The sequence below is a fragment of the Lutra lutra genome, chromosome 16 (assembly GCF_902655055.1).
Source record: "Lutra lutra chromosome 16, mLutLut1.2, whole genome shotgun sequence".
Taxonomy (NCBI): Eukaryota; Metazoa; Chordata; class Mammalia; order Carnivora; family Mustelidae; genus Lutra; species Lutra lutra.
In genome coordinates this window covers 18,179,793-18,201,162 of record NC_062293.1, presented here as the reverse complement: position 1 = coordinate 18,201,162, position 21,370 = coordinate 18,179,793, and the positions used below count along the sequence as shown (strand labels likewise).

At 49.0% G+C, this 21,370-nt stretch overlaps 3 protein-coding genes across 14 annotated transcripts in view; 1 reads left to right on the top strand and 2 right to left on the bottom strand.

The window, feature by feature from the left end:
• Positions 1-7,127, bottom strand: part of GJC1 (gap junction protein gamma 1) — a 36,224-nt gene extending 29,097 nt beyond the window's left edge. For 2 of the 11 annotated variants that reach the window (XM_047706433.1, XM_047706439.1), the window contains exons 1-3: positions 5,723-6,107; positions 5,439-5,537; positions 5,231-5,267 (exon numbers count right to left, since the gene is read on the bottom strand). Coding sequence is in view for 1 of the 11 variants with exons in the window: in XM_047706432.1 (XP_047562388.1) it covers positions 6,255-6,324 (70 nt within the window). In the remaining 10 variants the exon portion in view is untranslated. Of the gene's footprint in view, positions 1-5,230; positions 5,538-5,722; positions 6,110-6,254; positions 6,491-6,815 lie in introns of those variants that run through there. The other 9 variants (XM_047706434.1, XM_047706438.1, XM_047706444.1 and 6 more) reach the window with 8 other exon arrangements.
• A 7,428-nt stretch (positions 7,128-14,555) lies between these two features.
• On the top strand, positions 14,556-17,931 carry HIGD1B (HIG1 hypoxia inducible domain family member 1B). 2 transcript variants are annotated; one of them, XM_047706447.1, is made up of 4 exons: positions 14,556-15,416; positions 16,265-16,414; positions 17,025-17,159; positions 17,796-17,931. In XM_047706447.1, exons 2-4 carry the CDS (start codon positions 16,315-16,317, stop codon positions 17,858-17,860), a joined length of 300 nt encoding a protein of 99 aa, XP_047562403.1. In that variant the 5' UTR covers positions 14,556-15,416; positions 16,265-16,314; the 3' UTR covers positions 17,861-17,931. The 2 variants fall into 2 exon arrangements, with proteins under 2 accessions (XP_047562403.1, XP_047562402.1); XM_047706446.1 differs by lacking the exon at positions 14,556-15,416 and adding an exon at positions 15,457-16,176.
• Positions 17,932-18,404: 473 nt separating this feature from the next.
• EFTUD2 (elongation factor Tu GTP binding domain containing 2) overlaps positions 18,405-21,370 on the bottom strand; it is a 41,903-nt gene continuing 38,937 nt past the window's right edge. The window contains exons 23-28 of the mRNA XM_047706427.1: positions 21,149-21,236; positions 20,363-20,481; positions 20,118-20,212; positions 19,464-19,617; positions 19,209-19,316; positions 18,405-18,867 (exon numbers count right to left, since the gene is read on the bottom strand). Of these exons, the coding sequence (XP_047562383.1) occupies positions 18,772-18,867; positions 19,209-19,316; positions 19,464-19,617; positions 20,118-20,212; positions 20,363-20,481; positions 21,149-21,236 (660 nt within the window). The 3' untranslated portion in view covers positions 18,405-18,771. The remainder of the gene's footprint in view (positions 18,868-19,208; positions 19,317-19,463; positions 19,618-20,117; positions 20,213-20,362; positions 20,482-21,148; positions 21,237-21,370) is intronic.

The window sequence follows — 21,370 nt, the reverse complement described above, 5'->3', positions numbered from 1 at the left end:
CTCCTCTCTCTTTCTCTGTCTACTTGTGATCTCTGTCTGTCAAATAAATAAATAAATAAATAAATATCTTAAAAAAAAAAAAAAAAAAACCAACAAAAAAAAACCCAAAACAAACAAACAAAAAAAAACCAAACCTGCCTTTGGCTCTGGTGGTGATCCCAAAGTCCTGGGATCAAGCCCTGCATCAGGCTCCCTGCTGAGAGGGAGAAGCCTGCTTCTCCCCTCCCACTCCCTCTACTTGTCTTCTCTCTCTCTCTCTGTCAATTAAATAAATAAATAAAATCTTAAAAAGATAAATAAAAATAAATTTAATTAGTAATTACCTCTGGCAAGGAGGTCTGCAAGGAGGTCTACAATGGAGGTTGGGGAAACACCTGAACTTTACTGGCAATATTTTATTTTCCTAAGCTGCAACGTGGTTATGTTAAATATTTACTGTAGTATTATTTATTACTTTTTCTATCTTAAATATCTCATACTACCCCCCCCCTTTAAAAACAAGAGTGAGGGGCACCTGGGTGGCTCAGTGGGTTGGGGCCTCTGCCTTCAGCTCGGGTCATGATCCCAGGGTCCTGGGATCGAGCCCCGCGTCGGGCTCTCTGCTCTGCAGGGAGCCTGCTCCTCCCCCCTCTCTCTGCCTGCCTCTCTGCCTGCTTGTGATCTCTGCCTGTTAAATAAATAAATAAAAATCTTTAAAAAATAAAAATAAAAAATAAAAATAAAAAATAAAAACAAGAGTGAATGTGGAAAGACCATTTATAATTGACTGTAATAATCCTAGGAAAAGGTGACCTAGACTAGTATGGAGAGACTAAAGGTAGAGAAAAATCACAAGTCTGGCCTCAGTAAGTTGTTGATAGAGCCACTTAATTAAATAGTACAGTGAAGGGGCGCCTGGGTGGCTCAGTGGGTTAAGCCGCTGCCTTCGGCTCAGGTCATGATCCCAGGTCCTGGGTTCAAGCCCCGCATCGGGCTTTCTGCTCAGCGGGGAGCCTGCTTCCTCCTCTCTCTCTGCCTGCCTCTCTGCCTGCTTGTGATTTCTCTCTGTCAAATAAATAAATAAAATCTTTAAAAAATAAATAAATAAATAAATAAATAAATAGTACCATGAAGAAGGTCTAGGTCTAGAGCCAAGATCAAGAGGTCAGTCTGCGCATCTCGAGCAGAGTGCCCCTTGAAACTAAGTACAGATGTTGAGTAGGCAGCTGGGATCAGAAAAGTTTGGGAGGCAGACAAAAATCTGGGAATATTCAAAATACATATTGTAACTGAAGCCACAGAATGGATGATATCAGAGGACTAAGACTTGAGAAAGTCCATCAATTAAATATCTGGTAGAGGGGAACCTGAGTGGCTCAGTCGGTTAAGCGCCTGCCTTTGGCTCAGGTCTTGATCCCAGGCTTCTGGGATCAAGTCCCTCATTGGGCACCCTGCAGGCAGCCTGCTTCTCCCTCTGTCTCTCTCTCTTATGAATGAATAAAATCTTAAAAAAAAAAAAAAAAAAAAAAAATCTGGTCGAAGAGGATGGCAGGTGGCAGCCAAGGGGACTTGAAGGAATAGCCAGAGAGCAAGGCAGTAAAATCAGAAGCCACGAGATAAAGAGTACTTCAGGAAGAAATTTTTGAACAGAAATAAACACCTATTGGGATGCCTGGGTGGCTCAGTTGGTTAAGTGTCTGCCTTCCACTCAGGTCATGATCTCAGACTCCTGGGATTGAGCCCTATGTCTGGCTCCCTGGGAGTCTGCTTCTCCCTCTGCCCCTCCCCACCTTGTGCTCATCACATGCATGCTCTCTCTCTCAAATAAATAAATAAAATATTTTTTTTAAAAGATTTTTATTTATTTGTCAGACAGCACAACCAAGGAGCAGCAGGTAGAGCAGGCAGAGGGAGAAGCAGGCTCCCCACTGAGCAAGGAGCCCAATGCAGGACTTCATCCCAGGGTTCTGGGATCATGTGAGCTGAAGGGAGATGCTTAACCAACTGCACCACCAAGGCACCCCAGTAAATAAAATCTTAAAAAATGGAAATAAAAATAAAATAAAATAAAATAAACACCTATCCTGAAATGGGCATTTAGGAACCTGAGGTTCAAGAATGAGTCAAATGGAATTCCCTAAAAACAGAAAGTTCAGATCTACCTTATTCTGAACATCCCCTCCAGCAAATGTTATAACTCAGTTAAGTAACAATAAACTCAGTCAAAACTGATAAATCGGGGGCGCCTGGGTGGCTCAGTGGGTTAAAGCCTCTGCCTTCGGCTCAGGTCATGATCCCAGGGTCCTGGGATCGAGCCCCGCATCGGGCTCTCTGCTCAGTGGGGAGCCTGCTTCCTCCTCTCTCTCTGCCTGCCTCTCTGCCTACTTGTGATCTCTGTCTAATAAATAAATAAACAAAATCTTTAAAAAAAAACTGATAAATCGTACAAAGATGTAGATGAAAATAATATTTGTAACTATTTAAGACTTGAACATCCAGTTTAGAGATTAAAGGATAATAGGGATGTATGAAGTTTATTCCATTTCTATACAGAAAAAACAAAAATTTACTCCAAAATCCTGTACATTTCTTTTGTTTCAAATATTTCAGAGAATTCCCAAATTGCTAAACCTTTCATCATGTTAAACTGAAAGCATTTTGAGAGCAAAAACCACATGGTATTCATCTTCATCTTCTTACAGCATTCTCAAATAACTGAATGGAAAAAAAAAACACCAAAAAACTTCCCTAAATGAATGAACAGCCACTGAGTACTTTTGTCCAAGTTGTGCTGACACTATAAGCAATACAGATCAAAAATACAAACTTTAGGGCGCCTGGGTGGCTCAGTGGGTTAAGCCGCTGCCTTTGGCTCAGGTCATGATCTCAGGGTCCTGGGATCGAGTCCCACATCGGGCTCTCTGCTCAGCAAGAAGCCTGCTTCCCTCTCTCTCTCTCTCTCTGCCTGCCTCTCCGTCTACTTATGATCTCTCTCTGTCAAATAAATAAATAAAATCTTTAAAAAAAAAAATACAAACTTTAACTGAGGGCTCTACTCATTCCACAGAACACTTCTTTTCTCAGAAATAAAATGGATCTGCAAAGGGAAAAACCCTTTGGGCAACACATTCCACACACAGGTTTCAATGACAAACTTGAAGGTTGTCAACCCCTACAATGTTTCCAAAATTCAAGAATGTACTACTACAGTATGCCAGACAGTACTGTCTGGTCATTCATTCTAAAGAGCAGCAGAAAATAGCAATGCTCAGACTTAAAAGAATAAGTCCTTATATTTCCACAAAAACTAAGCTCATCAGTTGCAGTAGTTACGTCTGAAAATTGCTGGCACTTAGCTGCTATCAACAGTTCTGAACTGTGTTTTAGGTTAATGATATCAAATAAAATCTATTATCATATGTGTTCTCAAAGAAATGGTCTAAAAAAAAAGTAATCCCATTTTACTTTGCCTAAATTTCTTTCAGATATTTTGGATAGAAGCCACACATTTTTCTATGCAACAGGCACCAATTAATAAAAATACATACGTTTGCAAGTAAAAAAAAAAAGAAAGCACCGATTTGGAAATAAAGTATACTCCCGGTTGCACTAACTATCCAGACTAATGATAATGGGGGAAAAAAAAAAAAGGGAACACAGCTCATTTATTTTGAAATGTGAACAAATCTCAAATAAAAAGCCCAGCTTTTTGGAACTCACTTCTTTGCACTGAATTAGGCATAGAACAAACTATTCATTTATTAGGACTATGATACTCTAGATTTTAATTATGTATTTTGTATTCTAGGATCCCAATTACTGACTTTATAGGAGAGCCTGGAGTTAGGGGGTGGTGCCGCTAATCAGAGATAGATCCTCTATTCCTTCCCTTTTGCTAATTTACACAAATATAAAATATGGATAAAATTATTAAGGGGAACAGTATTTAAGTAAAATTGTTGGGGCACCTGGGTGGCTCAGTGGGTTAAGCCGCTGCCTTCGGCTCGGGTCATGATCTCGGGGTCCTGGGATTGAGTCCCGCATCGGGCTCTCTGCTCAGCAGGGAGCCTGCTTCCCTCTCTCTCTCTCTGCCTGCCTCTCTGTCTACTTGTGATCTCTCTCTCTGTCAAATAAATAAATAAAAAATATTTAAAAAAAATTGTTATGTTGAAGATATGTTAACTTCTTAAATCCTGGGGCGCCTGGGTGGCTCAGTGGGTTAAAGCCTCTGCCTTCGGTTCAGGTCATGGTCCCAGGGTCCTGGGATCTAGCTCCGCATCAGGCTCTCTGCTCAGCGGGGAGCCTGCTTCCTCTCTCTCTGCCTACTTCTGATCTCTGTCAAATAAATAAATAAAATCTTAAAAAAAAAAAAAAACAAAAACCAAACTTCTTAAATCCTTTAGATTGAAGGCTGAAAGTCAATTCTACCTTCATGAACTGAATTGAAAGTCTCTGGGTCCTTTGCTTTTTTTTTTTTTTTTTTTGAGAGAACTGTGGTGGCTACCTAGCACAGACAGAAAACCAATTCTGAAGTCACACAACCTAAAAAAGAAGCTAAAAGCGTTGGCTTTTAGAAAGGATGTTTCAAATGCTCTGGAAAACTGCACAACAGTTTAAGACAAGTGGTAGACAGTATCAAACAACTACAGATCAGGACAAATAAAAAAAAGGAAGAGCTTCCATATGGTTCCTATGTATTCTCTTCAAAATGCCCTTTCCTTACAACACTCTGCTCACAAAGATCTGGCGAACACTAAGACCACAGCTTTTTACCTTCTACCCAGAAGGGTCGGTGCATTTCTTCAATTCTGCCATTATACAGCACTTAAGAAATCTAAAGCAACTGCAATATACTATGCTAAATTCCAAAAAAAAAAAAAAAAAAAAAAATTAAATAAATCCAACAAAACTCCTGGAAACGTGATAACTACAATTCACAATACATTTAATCAGAACCTTTGGAATTAAGTTTATTTTTCTGCATTCTTACTCTGAATAATACCTAAACCCTCTTTAGGGGGGTAAAGGATTTGATCCCTAAATTACATTATGAATCCCCTTTTCTACAGATACGTGATGTACTCGAGATATGCTGTTCTCCGTTTATCAGAAACCAAAATCCCCTTCATGTGCACAGTTTGATTTTTATAGCGCTTTCCCATATATTCACTTCCAAGTACACACAACACGAACATATAATTATTTTAGACTAATCAGGCGCAAGATAACGCTTATCCAGAACTTATTCTACCTTGATTTACTCGATTCCACCAAGTCCGGTCTTGAGGCTAACAAAATAAAGCGTGAGCACAATGAAATCTGGAGCATCGCAGGTTCTCAATGAACAAACATTCCTTCAAATAATAAATCCGAACCCGCCCGCTTCGCAAAGAAAAAGTAATCCCAATCTTAGAAAACAATCTCAAGGGAAGGAAAACAACCCAAATTCTAAACCACACATTCACGTAAAGCCTTTCAACTCAGAAAGCTCCAAACGCAGCCACCAACCACACAATTGGCTACAATCGCAGCTTTAGCGCCTTCTCTTAATTTTGAATCTGCAGATCGAAGGGAAAACAAAACAGTTGTCCAAAGTTTCACGTAGCGGGGGGGGGGGGGGGGACATTTTAAGTAAAGGAAACATGTAAATCAGGAGACGACCGCGCCATTCACCGCCCCCCCCTACACCACCCCCGACTCCCTCCTTCCAGCCCTCGAACTAAATCTTGTCTCAAACACTGACGGGAGGCAGGAGTCCCGGCAGCGGTGTTCGAGGAAGGAGTCAAACGAACCGCACGCCGCCCGGAGAGATGTCAGGGGCCGAGCGTCGGGAGACAAAGACCAGCCCGCGAAGCGCCCCGGCGGCGAGGGGCGGCCCCGGCGCGGCCCTGCGCCCCTAACCGCCCCGACGAGTTGCGAGCGCCGCCGAGCGCCGCCCAAGTGCGCGCCCGGGGTCCTCCCGGCTCTCCGCCCGCCCGGCGCGGCCCCCGCCGCCCGGGCCCACCCCCGGGCCGTTTCCCTCCCAATTTGGGAACCGCGCGCCCAGGGACAAAGAGGGAGGGCGCGCAGGGGGCAGCGGGCGGCCGCTGGTCAGACGCCCCTCCGGAATCGGCGGGAAGTCTCGGCAGCAGCGGGCCCCCCCTCGCCGCACTCTTCCCGGGAACCCCGTCCCCTGCGTTCCCCCCGCCCCTCCTCCAGCCTCCCCACAAGTTCTCCCGCCCCCCAGGGCCCCGCCCCTTGCCCGCTCCTCAGCCGGCCCTGCGGCCGCCCCTCACCGGGCGGCGTGTTCCACCGGAGCCGCCTCCTCCGCCGGGCCTCGGCCCGTCCCGCCGGCCGCCGCCTCATGTGCCCCGCGTCGCCATCGCCTTCGCCACCACCCGCGCCTCTCCTCCAACTCTCGCCGCCGCCACCGCCCTCGCCTCAGTCTTCAGCCGAGGCCGAAGCCGCTCCCGCCGCCGCCTCCCGCTCCCGCCGCCGGGACCCACGGGGAGGCGCCTGCGCACTACGCGCCGCGGTGGGGGCGGGGGCGTCCCGCCGCGGCCTGGGAGCTGGGGGCGCGCGGCACGTGGCGCTTGGGTGGGAGGGGGCGCCCCGGAGCGCGCGGGCGGCGGCGCTGGCGTCCCAACTTTCTACGGTCGGGCCCTCGCGCGCTCTCGGGCCGTCCCGGGGGCGCCGAGCGTGTCGGTACCCCCCGCGTGGAGTCTGGACCTGGGTGGGCGCAGACCTCGCCCGCGGGACAATTCATTCCTCTAGCTTGGCTCTTGGGACAGCCGTCCCCCGCGGCCAGTGCCTCACTTTGGGCGGGCTACTAACGGCGCCGTGAGGACACGCCTTACCTGAGCATCCTAAGTCGGTCCTACGAGCCCCAGAGTTGTCTTCTGTGCGCTTCGCCGAGGCCTGGGTCTAGTGTGACACATCAGGTTGCTGACGCCCGGTTCTAGGTTCTGCTCCTGCTGGCCCTCGTGGGGTTCATCATCCTAGCTCCTTTGAGTCTTGGCTTTTAGTGGCGTTCTAGATACTTTCGGGTCCTGGACTTCTCAGATTAGCAAGACCCTAATAGGCCATTTCCTCTTAACCCCTTGCATCCCAGCAGGATCCCATTCAAAGGACTTTCTGAAGAATTTGTACGCTTGGGAATCTCCAGCTTTAAACGGCCTCCTCAGGCCTCCTCGCCTCCAAGGAATCTGGAAACTACTCAAATGCTTTAAGTCCAGCCAGTCCGTGCATAACAACGGAAGGCATCCCAAGGAGATGGGCGAGTACTTCACTTTGTATGGAGTTTGACAACTCCTGTACTCCTGAATTATCTCATCTGACCATCAAGAATAGGCTTCCATTTTACCCTTTTGACTACAGAGGAAATTAAGCTCTAACAAATGAGGTGACTTGCTACAGGTCAAACCCTCCCATCCCCAAAGCCAGGCTGGAACTAACGGCTAGTCCAGAGGGCTGGCCATCTGGCCCACTGACAAGTTTTGTTTGGCCAGTATGATGTTTTCTAAAAGTATGAATTAATTGCCAAAAGTTTAAAATCCAGATTTTTGGCTTCTCTCTAAATAGTGGGGAAAAAAAATTGTTCCCTTTGAGCCCTCTAGTTTCACTGGCTACTTCTGAGTAGTATTTTTTATGCAGGACAGGCTCTGTTCCCACTTAGTTGCTTGAATCATTTTCATTACCTGCTTGGCCTCTATATTTAAGTTCTTCTCTCTCCCCACGGAACTCGCCATGCCCCAGTCATCCCCAACCACCTTCCTTATCACATTCCCTCTCTACAAATGTATTTAAGATGACAAGTGCGAGGACCTTGTAAATATATGGAAGTATGATAAAGAACATGTCAAACTAAACACAGGAGACAACATCACTATGCTGATTAAAATATTCAAACTAACGTCCGGCTAGTGCAACTCTATATTCATACAAATTGCTTTGGAAAATGGCAATATCTACTAAGACCAAAACTATGTCTACACTATGACTGGAATTCCATGGAAATTCCACAGAAATGTGTACAGATGTACAACTACATGTATCAGTGTGTTCATAGCATCACTATTGGCAATAGCCAAAAAAACTGGAAACCCCCCAAATGTCCAACAACTGTAGAAAGGATAGATGAAATGTTGTAGTCACACAATATTCCCTTATGCAGCAAGGAAAATGAACAATCTACAGTTACACACAATAGAAATGAATCTCTTGGGGTGCCTGGGTGGCTCAGTGGGTTAAGCCTCCGCCTTCACCTTAGGTCATGGTCTCAGGGTCCTGGGATCGAGCCTCCGCATAGTGCTCTGTGCTCAGCAGGGAGCCTGCTTACCCTCTCTCTGCCTGCGGCTCTGCCTATTTGTGATCTCTCTCTGTCACATAAATAAATAAAATTTAAAAAAAGATAGGAGGTGCTTGGGTGGCTCAGTCGGTTGGGCATCTGCCTTAAGTTCAGGTCGTGGTCCCGGGGTCCTGGGATCGAGCCCCGTGTCGGGCTCCCTGCTTGGAGGGACCTGCTTCTCCCTCTCCCATTCCCCCTGCTTGTGTTCCCTCTCTTGTTATCTCTCTCTGTGTCAAATAAATAAAATCTTAAAAAAAAAAGATAGATGAATCTCACAAAACTCCATTTATATGAAGTTCAAAAACAGGCTAGAGTGTCCTGTGCTGTTAGGTTAATGGATACCTAGGGGTAAGTTTAGTCACGGGGAGCAGGAGGGGGCTTCTGGGGGGACTGATCCTGTTCTTTTATTGATCTAAAGGTTAAATACACGAATGTGTTCATACACATCTGAGCTATACACTTTTGATAGTGCACTTTTGTGCAGCATATTAAGACTTCAACAAAAACCTTTAAAATAGTGGGGCTCCTCGGTGGCTCAGTTGGTTGGGTATCTGACTCTTGGCTTCTGCTCAAGTCATGATCTCAGCGTTGTGGAACTGAGCCCTGTGTCAGGCTCTGCGCCAGGCAGGGAGCCTGCTTCAGATTCTCTCCCTCTGCCTCTTGTCCCACACCCTCTCTCACTCAGATAAATAAATCTTTTTTTTTTCCTTGAAGATTTTATTTATTTATTTGACAAAGAGACACAGAGAGAGAGGGAACACAAACAGGGAAAGTGGGAGAGGGAGAAGCAGGCTTCTAGCTGAACAGGGAGCCCGATGTAGGGCTCCATCCCAGGACCTTGGGATCATGACCTGAGCTGAAAGCAGACACTTTAACGACTGAGCCAGGTGCCCCTCAGATAAATAAATCTTAAAAAACAAACAAACAAACAAACAAAACCTTTGAAGGGTGTCAAAATATTTGATTACATATGTATATATTATATATTAATAGTTTATATTAAATGTTCATTAGGTATTATTTTCCTGTTCATGGATGAAACTGCTGAGGAAGGCTCACAATCTTTTAGGATTGGCCATTCTTCATGGAGCTTGGGAACAATACACTTACTATAATTGTTACCTTACTACCAAGCCTGTAGCCCCTCTCTCTTCTGGTAGATGGAAATAATGAGGGGCGTCTGGGTGGCTCAGTCAGTTATGCATCTGCCTTTGGCTCAGGTCACAATCCCAGAGTGCTGGGATGGAGCCCCACATCAGGCACCCTGCTCAGCTGGAGGGTCTGCTTCTCCCCTTCCCTCTGCCACTAACCCCTGCTCATGCCCTCTCTCTCTCAAATAAATAAATGAAATACCTTAAAAAATGGAAATAATAAGATCCATGGAAGCTCAGTTGTTTTACCTGCGGATAGTTGAAAATAACCCGAGAAATGTAACTCTTCTCTCTTTTATCACTTTCCCAGATAATGACATCTTTTAATTTAGTTATAGGTGATAAACTGAAGCCAGAAACCCAAGTCAGAGGATCTCTGATCCAGGCGGTCACCAGTGATGTAGGAAGGATGTTAGGGATCAAAGCCAACAGCCAAAAAAGAATTCTTAAGACATCTGGTGCAAAAAGGTGGTTTTATTGGGGCGCCTGGGTGGCTCAGTGGGTTAAGCCTCTGCCTTCGGCTCAGGTCATGATCTCAGGGTCCTGGGATCGTCGGGCTCTCTGCTCAGCGGGGAGCCTGCTTTCCTCCCTCTCTCTCTGCCTGCCTCTCTGCCTACTTGTGATCTCTGTCTGTCAAATAAATAAATAAAATCTTATAAAAAAAAAAGGTGGTTTTATTAAAGCACCAGGGTCTGGACCGTGGGCGGAAAGAGCGGTGCAGGGGTTGTGAAGAGCAATTGATGAAGTACTTGGAGTTGGGGGAGGTAAGGGAAAAGGGAGGTTTTCAGAAGAACTTTCATATGCTAAAGAGGACCTACCAGGTGCTGGAGGCTTTGCCCTCGTCAAGCTAAGGTTGTTTTTCCCTCTAGCAAAGCATTAACATTAAGACAGTTGGGAGCTTCTTGGAGGAAGTTATACTTTGCCTGCCTCAAGTATGGGTCAACGGGCTGCAGGTATAAGAACATTTAATTTTACCTACAGTTCCTTCTGGAAGCTAGGTTATTGATAAGAATGCTTTTTCCCTCTAAGTCACTAAGACAATTGTAAACGGAGGGAAACTCAGTCTTGAAGGAGTAGAGGTTACCTAGGGGACAGGTTCGTCTTGGGGAGCCATTTGTTTTTCATTCCCTTAGCTGTAGGGCTGAGGAATGTCACATAGATCCCACCTGGGTGGGGGAGGGGGTCGTCGCGTGTTAGCTTGTGCTGTGTCTTCAGCTTGCCTTCTGCTCCCTCGTCAACCAGGATCTAGAGCAGAAGGGCAACCGCTAGAATGTGAGTTCCCTGAAGGGAGGGCCACTGCCTCTCAGCTTCTAGAGCAGAGCACAGCACGTAGTAGGTGCTTAGCAAGTACAAGCAGAGTGAATGAGTGACTGAGAGCTTGCCCTGGCTAGCGCAAAAAGACCGGCTACCCGAGGGCAGGAAAAGAGCACCAGCTTCAAACAGGGAAGGGGTCTGGTTTCCAAGCCTCTGGCAGAGAGTGGTGGAGGCGGGTGTTGTGAGAACCGCATCACTTTTGATTCACATGGGGCCCAGGCAGGAAAGGATCAAAACCCAGTTTGAGAACTTGAGAGTCACCCTGGGGCTCTGTGGTTTGGGAACTGCAGGGTCAACTTAGACTGCAGTGTGTCACTATTTCCATTACACATTTTCCAGGGTCCCCACTTGGCTGATAAACTCAGAGTAGATTGCTGTGTCCTGGGGGATGGGAGCAAAGGCTCAGAGAGGTAGGATTTTCAGAAAGCTGCCTGCTGGCAACGGGAAGCCCTGTGGGCCCCGTTGGGTAGTGAGGAAGCTTCCTGTTAAACCAGGTCTTGATTGCATGTGCTGGCGGCGGGGGGCGAGGATGAGTAGCACACCCTTCTCCCCAGAATCCCCGGCAGTTTCAGTTGACTCGTGGGACACATATTATTTCTCCCTGCCTCCAGGGATGGTGGGTGAAGCACATTTTTTTTGTTTTCAAAAAATTTTTTGAATGTGTTTATACAAGTAGTGTTAGAAAGAACAGTAGGATGACCTCCTTCCCCCCTCCCACCTCCCCCCCCTCTCCCCAGTGCTTCCCTGAGCCCAGTTAGCAGTTCCTGTGTACTAAGGCAGAATTTTAAATTACGGTCGATTTACTTGCAAATGAGGGATAGGTGAAGTGTGTGCAGGAGATAGGGGTGGGGAGAAGCATCTGGGAGAGGACCGGTTCTGGTACCACCCACCAGGCGAGGACTTCTGGATGCACCTAGAATGCAGTGTGCGGGCTCAGGAACTACCCTGCGTTGGTGAGAAGTGGTGCGGTAGGTGCAGTCTTTGAATTTCTGGAAGTTCTCTCTGCCCAGCTGTTTGTACTTGTTTACTTATATTTCTACGATGGTGGATGGTGGCAGAAAGTGATGGTGAAATGTACATGAAGTCCCATTATTATTTGCTATGTTAATTTTCCACTGTCAGCTGGTCTATAGTGGTTAATATTATTGGTTGGATAGCTCGGCCATTTACCTGCTGTGAGATCTGACCGTTACTTAACCTCTCTGAGCTGTGGTTTCCTCATCTGTAAAATGGGAAAGAGATCCATCTGTTGGGGGCTGTTGTGAGGATTAAGGAAAATACGTGAAGTGCCTAAATCTTGTAGGCTCCAAAGGCATTAGTTCTCCCAGTGCTCTTCAGAGGAAGCCAGGTAATTTGGGTATTCAAAAGCACCCAACACAAGGATCTTAGCAAAACATTCAAATCTCTGGCACATCCATTCATCATCTGAGACAGGTGTGCTCAAAATTGGTCCTTCATAAGAAGTGATCCTACATCGTCAGCACTACTACAGCCGGAGGCAGCCTTCCAATCACTACCATCCACACCCTCTTAGAAGCTTTTTAAATGTGTGAGTAGTCTCCCCAGAAAGATTGGTGGTAACAAAGGCACTTTCCTGGCCCCAGGCCTGTGGCTCTTGGGGCTGTCCTTGGACAAATACTGCAAGGTCCTTTGAACTCACAGCCTGCTTTTAGGGGAGGGGATGCCACCCCAGGCATTTTCTAGAGAGGCTGCCTCAGCCTAGCCCTATTATCTGGAAACTTCCACTGCCCCAGCCTGCTCCTGTTCCCCCCGAATCCCGGCACCTCAAGTCCCTGAGACACTACTATATATGGCCTCATGTTTTCTCTCCTGTGATTTCCCCCAGCCCTTCAGCCTGGGTCCTCCCCATTCCAACCCCAATTCAAGCATCTTCTGTTCCTTGTCCAGTTCATTCTTCAGCATCCCCTCACTCAGCACTCCTTAGCTCAAGGTGAAGGAGTTGGTGGCCCTCCTTTCCCTGTCTGGTCCCTCAGCTCCCTTGGGCTATATATAGCATAGCAAATGCCTTAATTCACGCAGCACTTCAAGTCCTAGCCACCTGCCTCTCAACACAATAGGGAGAACAACCCTGAAGCTTCCAGTTAGGGTAAGGAAGGCCAAGAAAGAAAAGAAGGTTGGGGAGGGACAAGGGTATGTTGAATTGGGACCACCCGGAAACGTGGCAACATTTCCATCTGTTGTTAGGGACTTTCCACTTCTCCCCCAGCCTGCTCCTCCCCTCCTGACGCTTGCTCATTCTGGAGGAATAGGAGCAGGCCGTGTGCAGGGGGATTCTTTTTTTTTTTTTTTTTAAGATTTTATTTATTTATTTGACAGAGAGAGATCACAAGCAGGCAGAGAGGCAGGCAGAGAGAGAGGAGGAAGCAGGCTCCCTGCTGAGCAGAGAGCCCGATGCGGGGCTCGATCCCAGGACCCTGAGATCATGACCTGAGCCGAAGGCAGCGGCTTAACCCACTGAGCCACCCAGGCGCCCCTGTGCAGGGGGATTCTAACAATCATCTTATTTAATTCTTACAATGATCCTATGGGTAGATGCTACCATCATTTTACAGATGACGGCATAGACTCAAAAGACAGAGTGGCAGAAGACCAAGTATTCAGAGAGTGGTCATTCAAGCAGCTGACTGACCCCATGTCTGCTTGTGGCCTACGCTCCAGATCCATTAAGTCTGTCTGCATCACTCAATTAGACCCTTCTAAATTAGAATTTCTATGAGTGTGACATGACCTGGAAGGAAAAAAGGTTTACTAAGTAAATTACTAATGTAGAAATGCTTAAAGAGAAATAATTATTGAAGACTTGGCATAGTAACAAAAATGTTATCGTAATTTATCTTAGTTGTTTACTGAAGTGGCACTCTACAGAAGTCTGTTCTTTGAAGTTTTAGTGTGCTCTCAGAAGTTAAAAGCAATTTTATTTCTTCTGTTTCAAGAGCTTCCCTCCAGTTTACAATCCTTCTCCCGTTAGTCCAGAGCAGTGAGATTTGATTTGAGGAACAGTTATTAGTCTGGCTGTTTTTTTCTGTCACTTACTGTGTCCTGGAGCAAGACATTTTACCCAAGCCTCAATTTTTCATCCGTGAAATGGGAATAATAGTACCCACCTTAACAGAATTGTGAGGATTAAATAAAATAACCTACTTAAAGCAATGACCACATTTCTGGCCCTGTAGGTGCTCGGAAAATCATAGTAACAATGTGTATTATTCTTTTCTCAATTCTGGGCTGAGAGGCTCCAGGAGCATCAACAGAAGCCCAGCAAGAAGGGAGAACCTCTCAAAGAAGTTGAACTTTGCTCTCCATAGCTTGGCCCCTGTTCTCCAAAGAGCATGAAGTTGATCCTGATTCTTGCTCTGTCTCATCCAGGAATTTCCATCCCCCTGCCTCTGGCCCAGACCATCCATCTCTTGAGAATTCAGGCCACCGTTGGGACCAGGAGAGGCGGCCCGGGAGAGTGTGTGTGAATGACTGAGAGGAGAGTTCCCATGGACGCTGGGGATATGTGAAGGCCCTGGGGAGCTGCTGTGACCCCAGGGTCTTTTCCTAGAGCAGTGAGTGCTTGGGGAGAGAAAAGAAAGACTTCAGCCGCTGGACAGATATCCAGGGCTGAAAAGCCCCTTTTGGACAGACACGTGGGGCTGAGGATCTAGGGAAGGAGCAAAGGCCTGGGATGGAGTGGGACTCTCCATAGTGTACTTCAATCTTTGTCCACTTGCTTACAAACAAGAAGGTTCTTTCCTCCTCTTCTCTGAATCCAGGGTGTCACAACTGATCAGCAGTCCTAAGCTTCAGCCTGGATGGAGGGTCTTTGCTTCGTCAGCCGGTGGGAAGCGGACTACAAGTACAGAGCCTGGAGACGGTCAGACCTAGATTCAGATCCTGACATGGCCAAGGGTGGTGCTGTGCACTCTTGGATAAGTCACTGAGCCTCTCAGAAGCTCAGTTCCCAGTCTGTGAACAAACTACTACCTACCGTACAGAACAGTTGGGAGGCCTGAAATGTAAGCACCTCAAACAAAGTAGATGATAATACAGGTCATTGTCATCTCTGTCCCGAGAGAGCATGAGCGAGCATCTCAGCCCTGCGGGCAGTCCAAGGAGCCCTGGAGACGTGAGGAAGTCCTAGTGTTCATACCCTGGGTGAATCTGCTTGATCTAGAAAGCCTCCTTTGAAGGATCAAGACCACAATTGGGATTTGGGGCACTTTATTTACATCCCACATTGTTCGTGTTTGAAGCAGTGTAGCTTGCAGGAGAACCAAGGATCTCTATCGTTGCTCGCCTCTGTGTTTCCAGCTCTGTTCTCCGTAGCAAGTCCCCGTCTGATCCAGCCCCTTACTGCCATGGGAATTAACAGACTGAATCTAGTTAAGGGCTCCCGCCATCTATCTTTCATTACTTTCCAGTGCTTGGAGCTGCGGCCTGGAACTCAGCAAATGGGGGGTTAAGACTGATGCCCTGGCCTATCTCCTCCCCTCTCCATTCCTGACTTCAAAGTCCCCATTAAAGCTTGCTTCCCTGACCCCACAGTGGCAGCTCTATCATCGGCTCCTGGCCGGTTCAAAACAGCAGATGCTGAGCCCTGGCCGGGCTGTTCGCACTCTACTTTCTAGCCATCTCCTAGGGTAAGCACCAGCATGCTGAGAACCTGTGGGGCCGACAGTCCTCACTCCTCCAGGAGAGAAGAGGCAACTAGGAATGGAGGCTACCTCCCATAGGGATGCGGTCTCATGGTCAGACCTAGAAGGTACCTCACAGGCAGAAGCCCTGGTCTGTGGACCAGGACTCTGCTACTCGGTCTAGTTTATGATCAGAGCAGATGTTTACTGGGGTTAGCAAGTAGAGCAATAGGGGTCACCTGCCCAGGGAGGGAGGCAGGGGTTCGGCAATGGCAAAGAACTTGGCAAGAGATGGAAATGGGAGTTCAGGGACCAGAATTAGTTCCATTAGTACTAATGTCCAAAATCTATGCTAAATTATTCACAAATCAATGTCCACTCATTTTCGTCTTTGGCTCTGGTGATTCAGTAACCAGTGCTCTAACACTGGGATGACTCTGGCTCCCTGGGGCCAGATCCCGTTCTGTAGCTCCCTCAGGAACAACTGTCACAGATTCAAGGCCAGTGGGGGTCCCAAGGCTCAAGGCCTGTTCCTCCCACCCTCATCTGCAGATTTTTCCAGCTGCTTTTCTTGACCCAAGGACCACGTAGGGATACAAATGGAAGTTTGGGGACGGGAGGAGAGAGCAGGGAAAAGAAAGTCAGAATGAGCAGAGGAAGAGGCATATGTTAGAAAGAAGGGATGGGAGAAGTGGCACTAGTGGTCCAGCCATCTGACACAGGAGACTTGGGACATCTTTTCAAGTAGTGGCTGTGTTGGGGCATGGTAAGAGAGGGTCTTAGCGGGCAACTCCCTCCTTTCTACCCAAGACTGAGGAGAATCGGAGTTCTTATTATGGGGTTCCTCTTTCTAGGACTGGGCTGAAGCCTCAGAGACCCAGCTGAAAACCCTGGGGCCAGGATCATGTCTGCAAACAAAGGCTGGTGGGCACCACCTGAGGGCGAAGACAGTGTGTCTCAGAAGTTCCTGAGGAAGACCAGGGAGTCTCCGCTGGTGCCTGTCGGTGAGTAGGAAAGTAAAGGAAGAGGGCAAGGAGGGGCCTGCCCTCAGAGAATGGTCTCCTAGTCTTTTCAAATGAAGCAGAGAACTCAAGTGTTCTGCCCACTGAGCACTCAACAGCCAGGAGAGGATTGAACCAGCAGCAAAGGTGCCAAAGAACAAAGGGACATGCCCGACAAAGAAATGAGGGAGTCTGGATGGGTGGGGTGGAGCCGGTGGCCAACTGAGGGCTTGGGGTACAGGGAAACGTGGGGCATCAACACAGTGTCAGGAGAGGAAGGAGCAGCTTGGGGTCTCCCAGGCCTTCCTTCCTCAGGATCTTAAGAGCAGGAAAGCGGCTGTGGGAGCCAACAGCGGTTGGAGAAGGGCCCCGGGCAGAGCCAGTGGGGGGAGGGGGTTCAGGGTGGGTGACACTGGAGGGAAGCAGCTACTCTGAAAACACCACGGAGTGGAAACAACTCAATATTCGGAGAACGGTCCCCCTCTCCCTCCATGAAGTGGCAGGAAAGCTGGGGTTTATTCCAGATGCCCAGGTTGCCTAGTGAGGGGGTTGCTCATCAGGGGAGGCATGTGAATGGTGACTGAGGCCCAATGGTTACGTTCTCTGCCTACAGGCTTAGGAGGCTGCCTGGCAGTGACAGCCTACCGGATTTATCGGCTGAAGGCCCGTGGTTCCACCAAGATGTCCATACACCTGATTCACACCCGTGTGGCCGCGCAGGCCTGTGCTGTGGGTGCAGTCATACTAGGTGAGTGGCTGCTGGGGTCTCAGAACAGAGCTGATTAGGCAAAATCTGGCTGTGAGTCTGGACAGTTAAGGGATTATGATTTTAGTCCCTGTTCCCTATACTGGGCTCCACAGCAAGTCTTGGGTGAAGTCCTCAACCCAAGCCATTTCAGGGTTCCGTTTTATCTCCCATCCCAGGGCCTGTGGGGGTGCACTCTGTTGGTTTCGTGACAGTCTGTCCTGAGATGAGAGATGAGAAATATCACACAGCAGAACATATGCTGAACTTCTCTTCCTCTCTGGGTCAAGAGGCAGACGGCTCCGGACTAGCTGTGTGACAATGGACAAACGCCCTTCTCTGAGCCTCGGTTGCCCTGTCTGACAGGGTGATGAGCACCCTGGCTGGCCCACCTCGCAGGCTGCTGTGGGGCGTCACAGATAGGTGATCTGCCTGAAGTGCTCTGTGAACTGCCCGAGGGTGTTTCCCTAGGCCCTGTGGCCGCGCGCTGGTGGCAGCGGCTGAGACGAGACGGAGAGCAGCAAGACAAGCAGGGAAGCCGGACTCTCAGGGGAATGGCTGGAGTCAGACTCCTGGGCGAGCCAGAGGATGGGTACAGGGTTCGGTGTTCTGGGACGTGTTCCCTTCTCCCTCCTGCAGGTGCTGTGTACACGATGTACAGAGACTACGTCAAGAGATCAGCACAGGACCCCAGGGAGAAGTAGGACTCCTGGGGCAGCCAGAGCCTCGTCCATCAATCCCTGGTACGTTCCTAATAAAGCAGTTTTGAAGAAAATCAAGTCTCTTCTTCACATGGGGGATAGTAGAGTAAGGGACCGATAGCAGTGTGTGTCTGTGTGTCTGTCTGTGCGTGTGTATGGTTTAGAGAAAGGTTTAGAAGTCAGAGTCCTGGACTGAAGCCCCCAGCTCCAGGGCAAGGGAGATTCTCCAGGGGCAAGAGCCTCTGGTCCCAGAAGCCTGACACCTCCCAAGCAAGCCCAGGTGCTATGCAGAAGGAGGAAAATAAAGAGGCAAGTGCGGGAGGGGGAAGGGCAGAGGTAAGAAGGGGGCCTCAACATTCACGGGAGCACTGAATAGAGAGACCGGCATCCCTCCCACCACAGGCTGCTGCCCAGGGCATCCAGGCAGGAAGACTGCAGATGGGAGAAGAGACATAGGAGACGACATATATTCAGAACCCAAGTGGCAGGACCACACTGTGCTGGAGGGAAGGGGATGGGGGTGAAGATGAAAGGAACAGAGCAAGGCAGAGGTCAGAATGTTCTGTTCACTTAAAAACCATGTCTAAGGTCAAACTTTAAAAAAACAAAAAACATTCCATGTAAATCCTGAAGACAGAGCCCCCTGGGGTTAAACACTTCGTCCCCTTCTCCCTCCCGCAGTCCAAGCTCCGCTCTGGTCCCTGGGCATGGAGCCAGGCAGAGGCTGCAGAGGAACTGGGAGGCCAGATACTTCTTCCTTCCTGGGACTCTGGGTCGGAGGGTTTGGGATGGTTAAAAACGGCCACAGCAGCTCTCTGACGCTGACAATGTGGAGTCCAGGTCCGCCAGGTCTCAGCTTCAAGTGCAGGACACAGCCTGCTGCAGGGTGCAGGGGCCACTGGGAGCCCCAGCACTCACATGGGGTAGTTGAGCACAACATCCTGCTTGGCGAGCTCCAGCAACATGGGGTCATCGAAGAACTTGCTGATGCTTACGTCCTCGCTCAGGCCCTGCAGGAGTGGGGGCGACGCAGGGAAGAGCCCTGTGTGGTGGCCGACAGAGCTGAAGGCCATCTGAGACCCGTGCTGGGGGTGGGGGGGTGGTGCTGGTGTGGGAGAACTCTGGGCCAGCTATTTGAGGAATCGCCAATGGGACGAGGTGCTCCCCTGCCAGCCAGACTGGGCCCTGGGTCTGGGGGCCCGAGGGCTATACAGACCACCTCTCTGCACTGTGTAGTGAACTGTTCCCACTCTTTGGGAAAAAGGTCCCAAAGGAAGAAATGAAAAGAGATCCAACTCCTGCCAAGATCCCCGGGGAATGAGGGCTGGCTATGGGCCGGAGGGACGCATACCTTCCTGCGACGGGTTTTGATCATGAATTCCCGGGCCAGGTGAGGAGCAGGTTGTGGCTCCAGGGGGCGGATGACAATGCTCTTGTCCAGAGGATCACCGGGCACAATCTGAAAGGTAAAGTGGTTTCAGGGGGTCTACGACTCTTGTTTAGGATGTTGGAAATCTCACTTGGGGCTTGGAAGGGGAACAGGCCAGAGGGGACTGGCCTTGAACAGGTGGGAGGCCACGCTGGCCAGCCTGCACCGTTTTCTCACCTGCCAATGGTGGAAGACAGACAAGGAAAAGGCTTGCCCTTGGGTGTGAGTCCGCAGATCAGTCTCAAAGCCAAAAGAATCAATGGCAGGGATGAAAGCTTTGATGGTGTAGAGAGGGGAGCCTGGGATGGGTGCATCCTGAGTCACATGCCCCCTGCGACAGAAAAAGAAAGGCTGAGTCCCTTGTCCTACAGAGACCAAAAGCAGAGAAAGAATCTGGCCCCAAACGTATCACAACACAGAGTTCCCATCAAAGAAAGAATAACCACAATCATGCTATAGTGGGCGGAAAAGGCTTGGGGCCATCAGTGTCCTTTCCTGTGGCTGTCAAAGGGGGCAGTGACCACTAGGCGAGAGTGGAAACACTGACGAGACAAGGTCCTACAGACATTACCCCCACTGTCACATTTCAGTACTTTCCCCAAGGGCTCTCCAAGGAGAGAGGACCCAAGAAGGAATCTCAAAATTTTTATCTGCGGTGAAACTGGGGATTGCCTTAAATCTTTCCCACTTCCTTCTGAAGAACCAGCTCAGTGGGTTTTTAGGAACAGAGACTGTGCAGGAGGCCCATCTGCTTCCCCACAGGAGCCCGGTAACTTCTTGCTGTGCTCCTGCTCTCTGCACCCTCCTGGACACGCCATCCAGGTGACTCGCCTGCGCCTGGCCAGGACGGTGTACACAGCGGAGACACAATCCGCAGGGGCCTGGACCTCCACAAAGTAGTAAGGCTCCATCAGACGAGGAGTGGCCTGCAATGGGGCAAGAAAGGCTTCTTCAGCTTGGGGAAGGCTGGGGAAAGGATCCGGGTAAAGAAAAGACTGGAAGGGCTGTAGTCTTGATACCCCAAAAGCTTGGACTTCTACCTAACGCGCCGCACCAGGTCAGCGCCATCCACTCACCATGAGGAAGGCAGAATAGACGACTCTCCTCGCCGTGGGGATGATTTGACCCCCGCCCCGGTGCAGGGGCTCTTGGGCAACCACTGCATCCAGGATCTTAAACTTGACATTTCGAATCACTGAAATGGAGATGGGGGAGCTGCTGAGCGAGGAGCAGTTGTGGTACTCGTCAAGGGCCCAAAAGCAGAGCAGCCAGGAGCCTCTAGCAGTGTGGCAGCTGGCTTGAGGCCACACAATCACCCTGCGGATGGGCGTTCTGACAGGGTATCAAGGGCTACAGCAGAGCACAGAAGTCAAGCACACATTCTTCGTGTTTGTTTCAGATCATGCTCAAGAATCGTAAAGCCTTCCTAAAAGTTTATGTGTTCTTCTTGCTGTTTAATTGTTTTGGATAAAGGATTTAATTGTTTTGGATAAATGTTTAATTGTTTTTGGATAAAGAATAAATTCGAGGAATTGCACATTGCTTCCCACTAAATCTAATCCTGGTCTATAAACCACTCTGATCCCACCTCCCACCTGATACCCCTCCTCGAACACATTCCTTCTCAGGACTGGGGAGCAAATGTCAGTCTAGGAGTAACTTCATTTCCAGAATGTCCCAAGCAATAGCACTAGGACGGGGAAGGAGGAGGGGAGAGGATGCTGCCTCAGGACGGGGGTTGGCCCTGTGTGTCCCGAGCTGCTTCTCCTGCCAGGGCTCATAGATGAGCCCAACTCACCTGCCCAGGCATGAGGCCCCTAGAGGGCTGGGGCAGGGGAGGCCGAGGCTCGGGTGGAACTTACGCTCATCACAGAGGGGCCCCTCTCGGGTTCCCCACTGGAAACCTTGAACGATACTGTCCTTCACTGAGCCAAGAAGAGCCTTGTCCACCTGCACAGAACATGAGGGCATGTATGAGCAGTGACCCCGGCAACAACCAGAGTTTAGAGGGAGGAGGAGGTAGGTATACTGGTAAGAAGATTCACCAGAAGCCACAAAACACTTTGGGGAAAAGAATTACACTT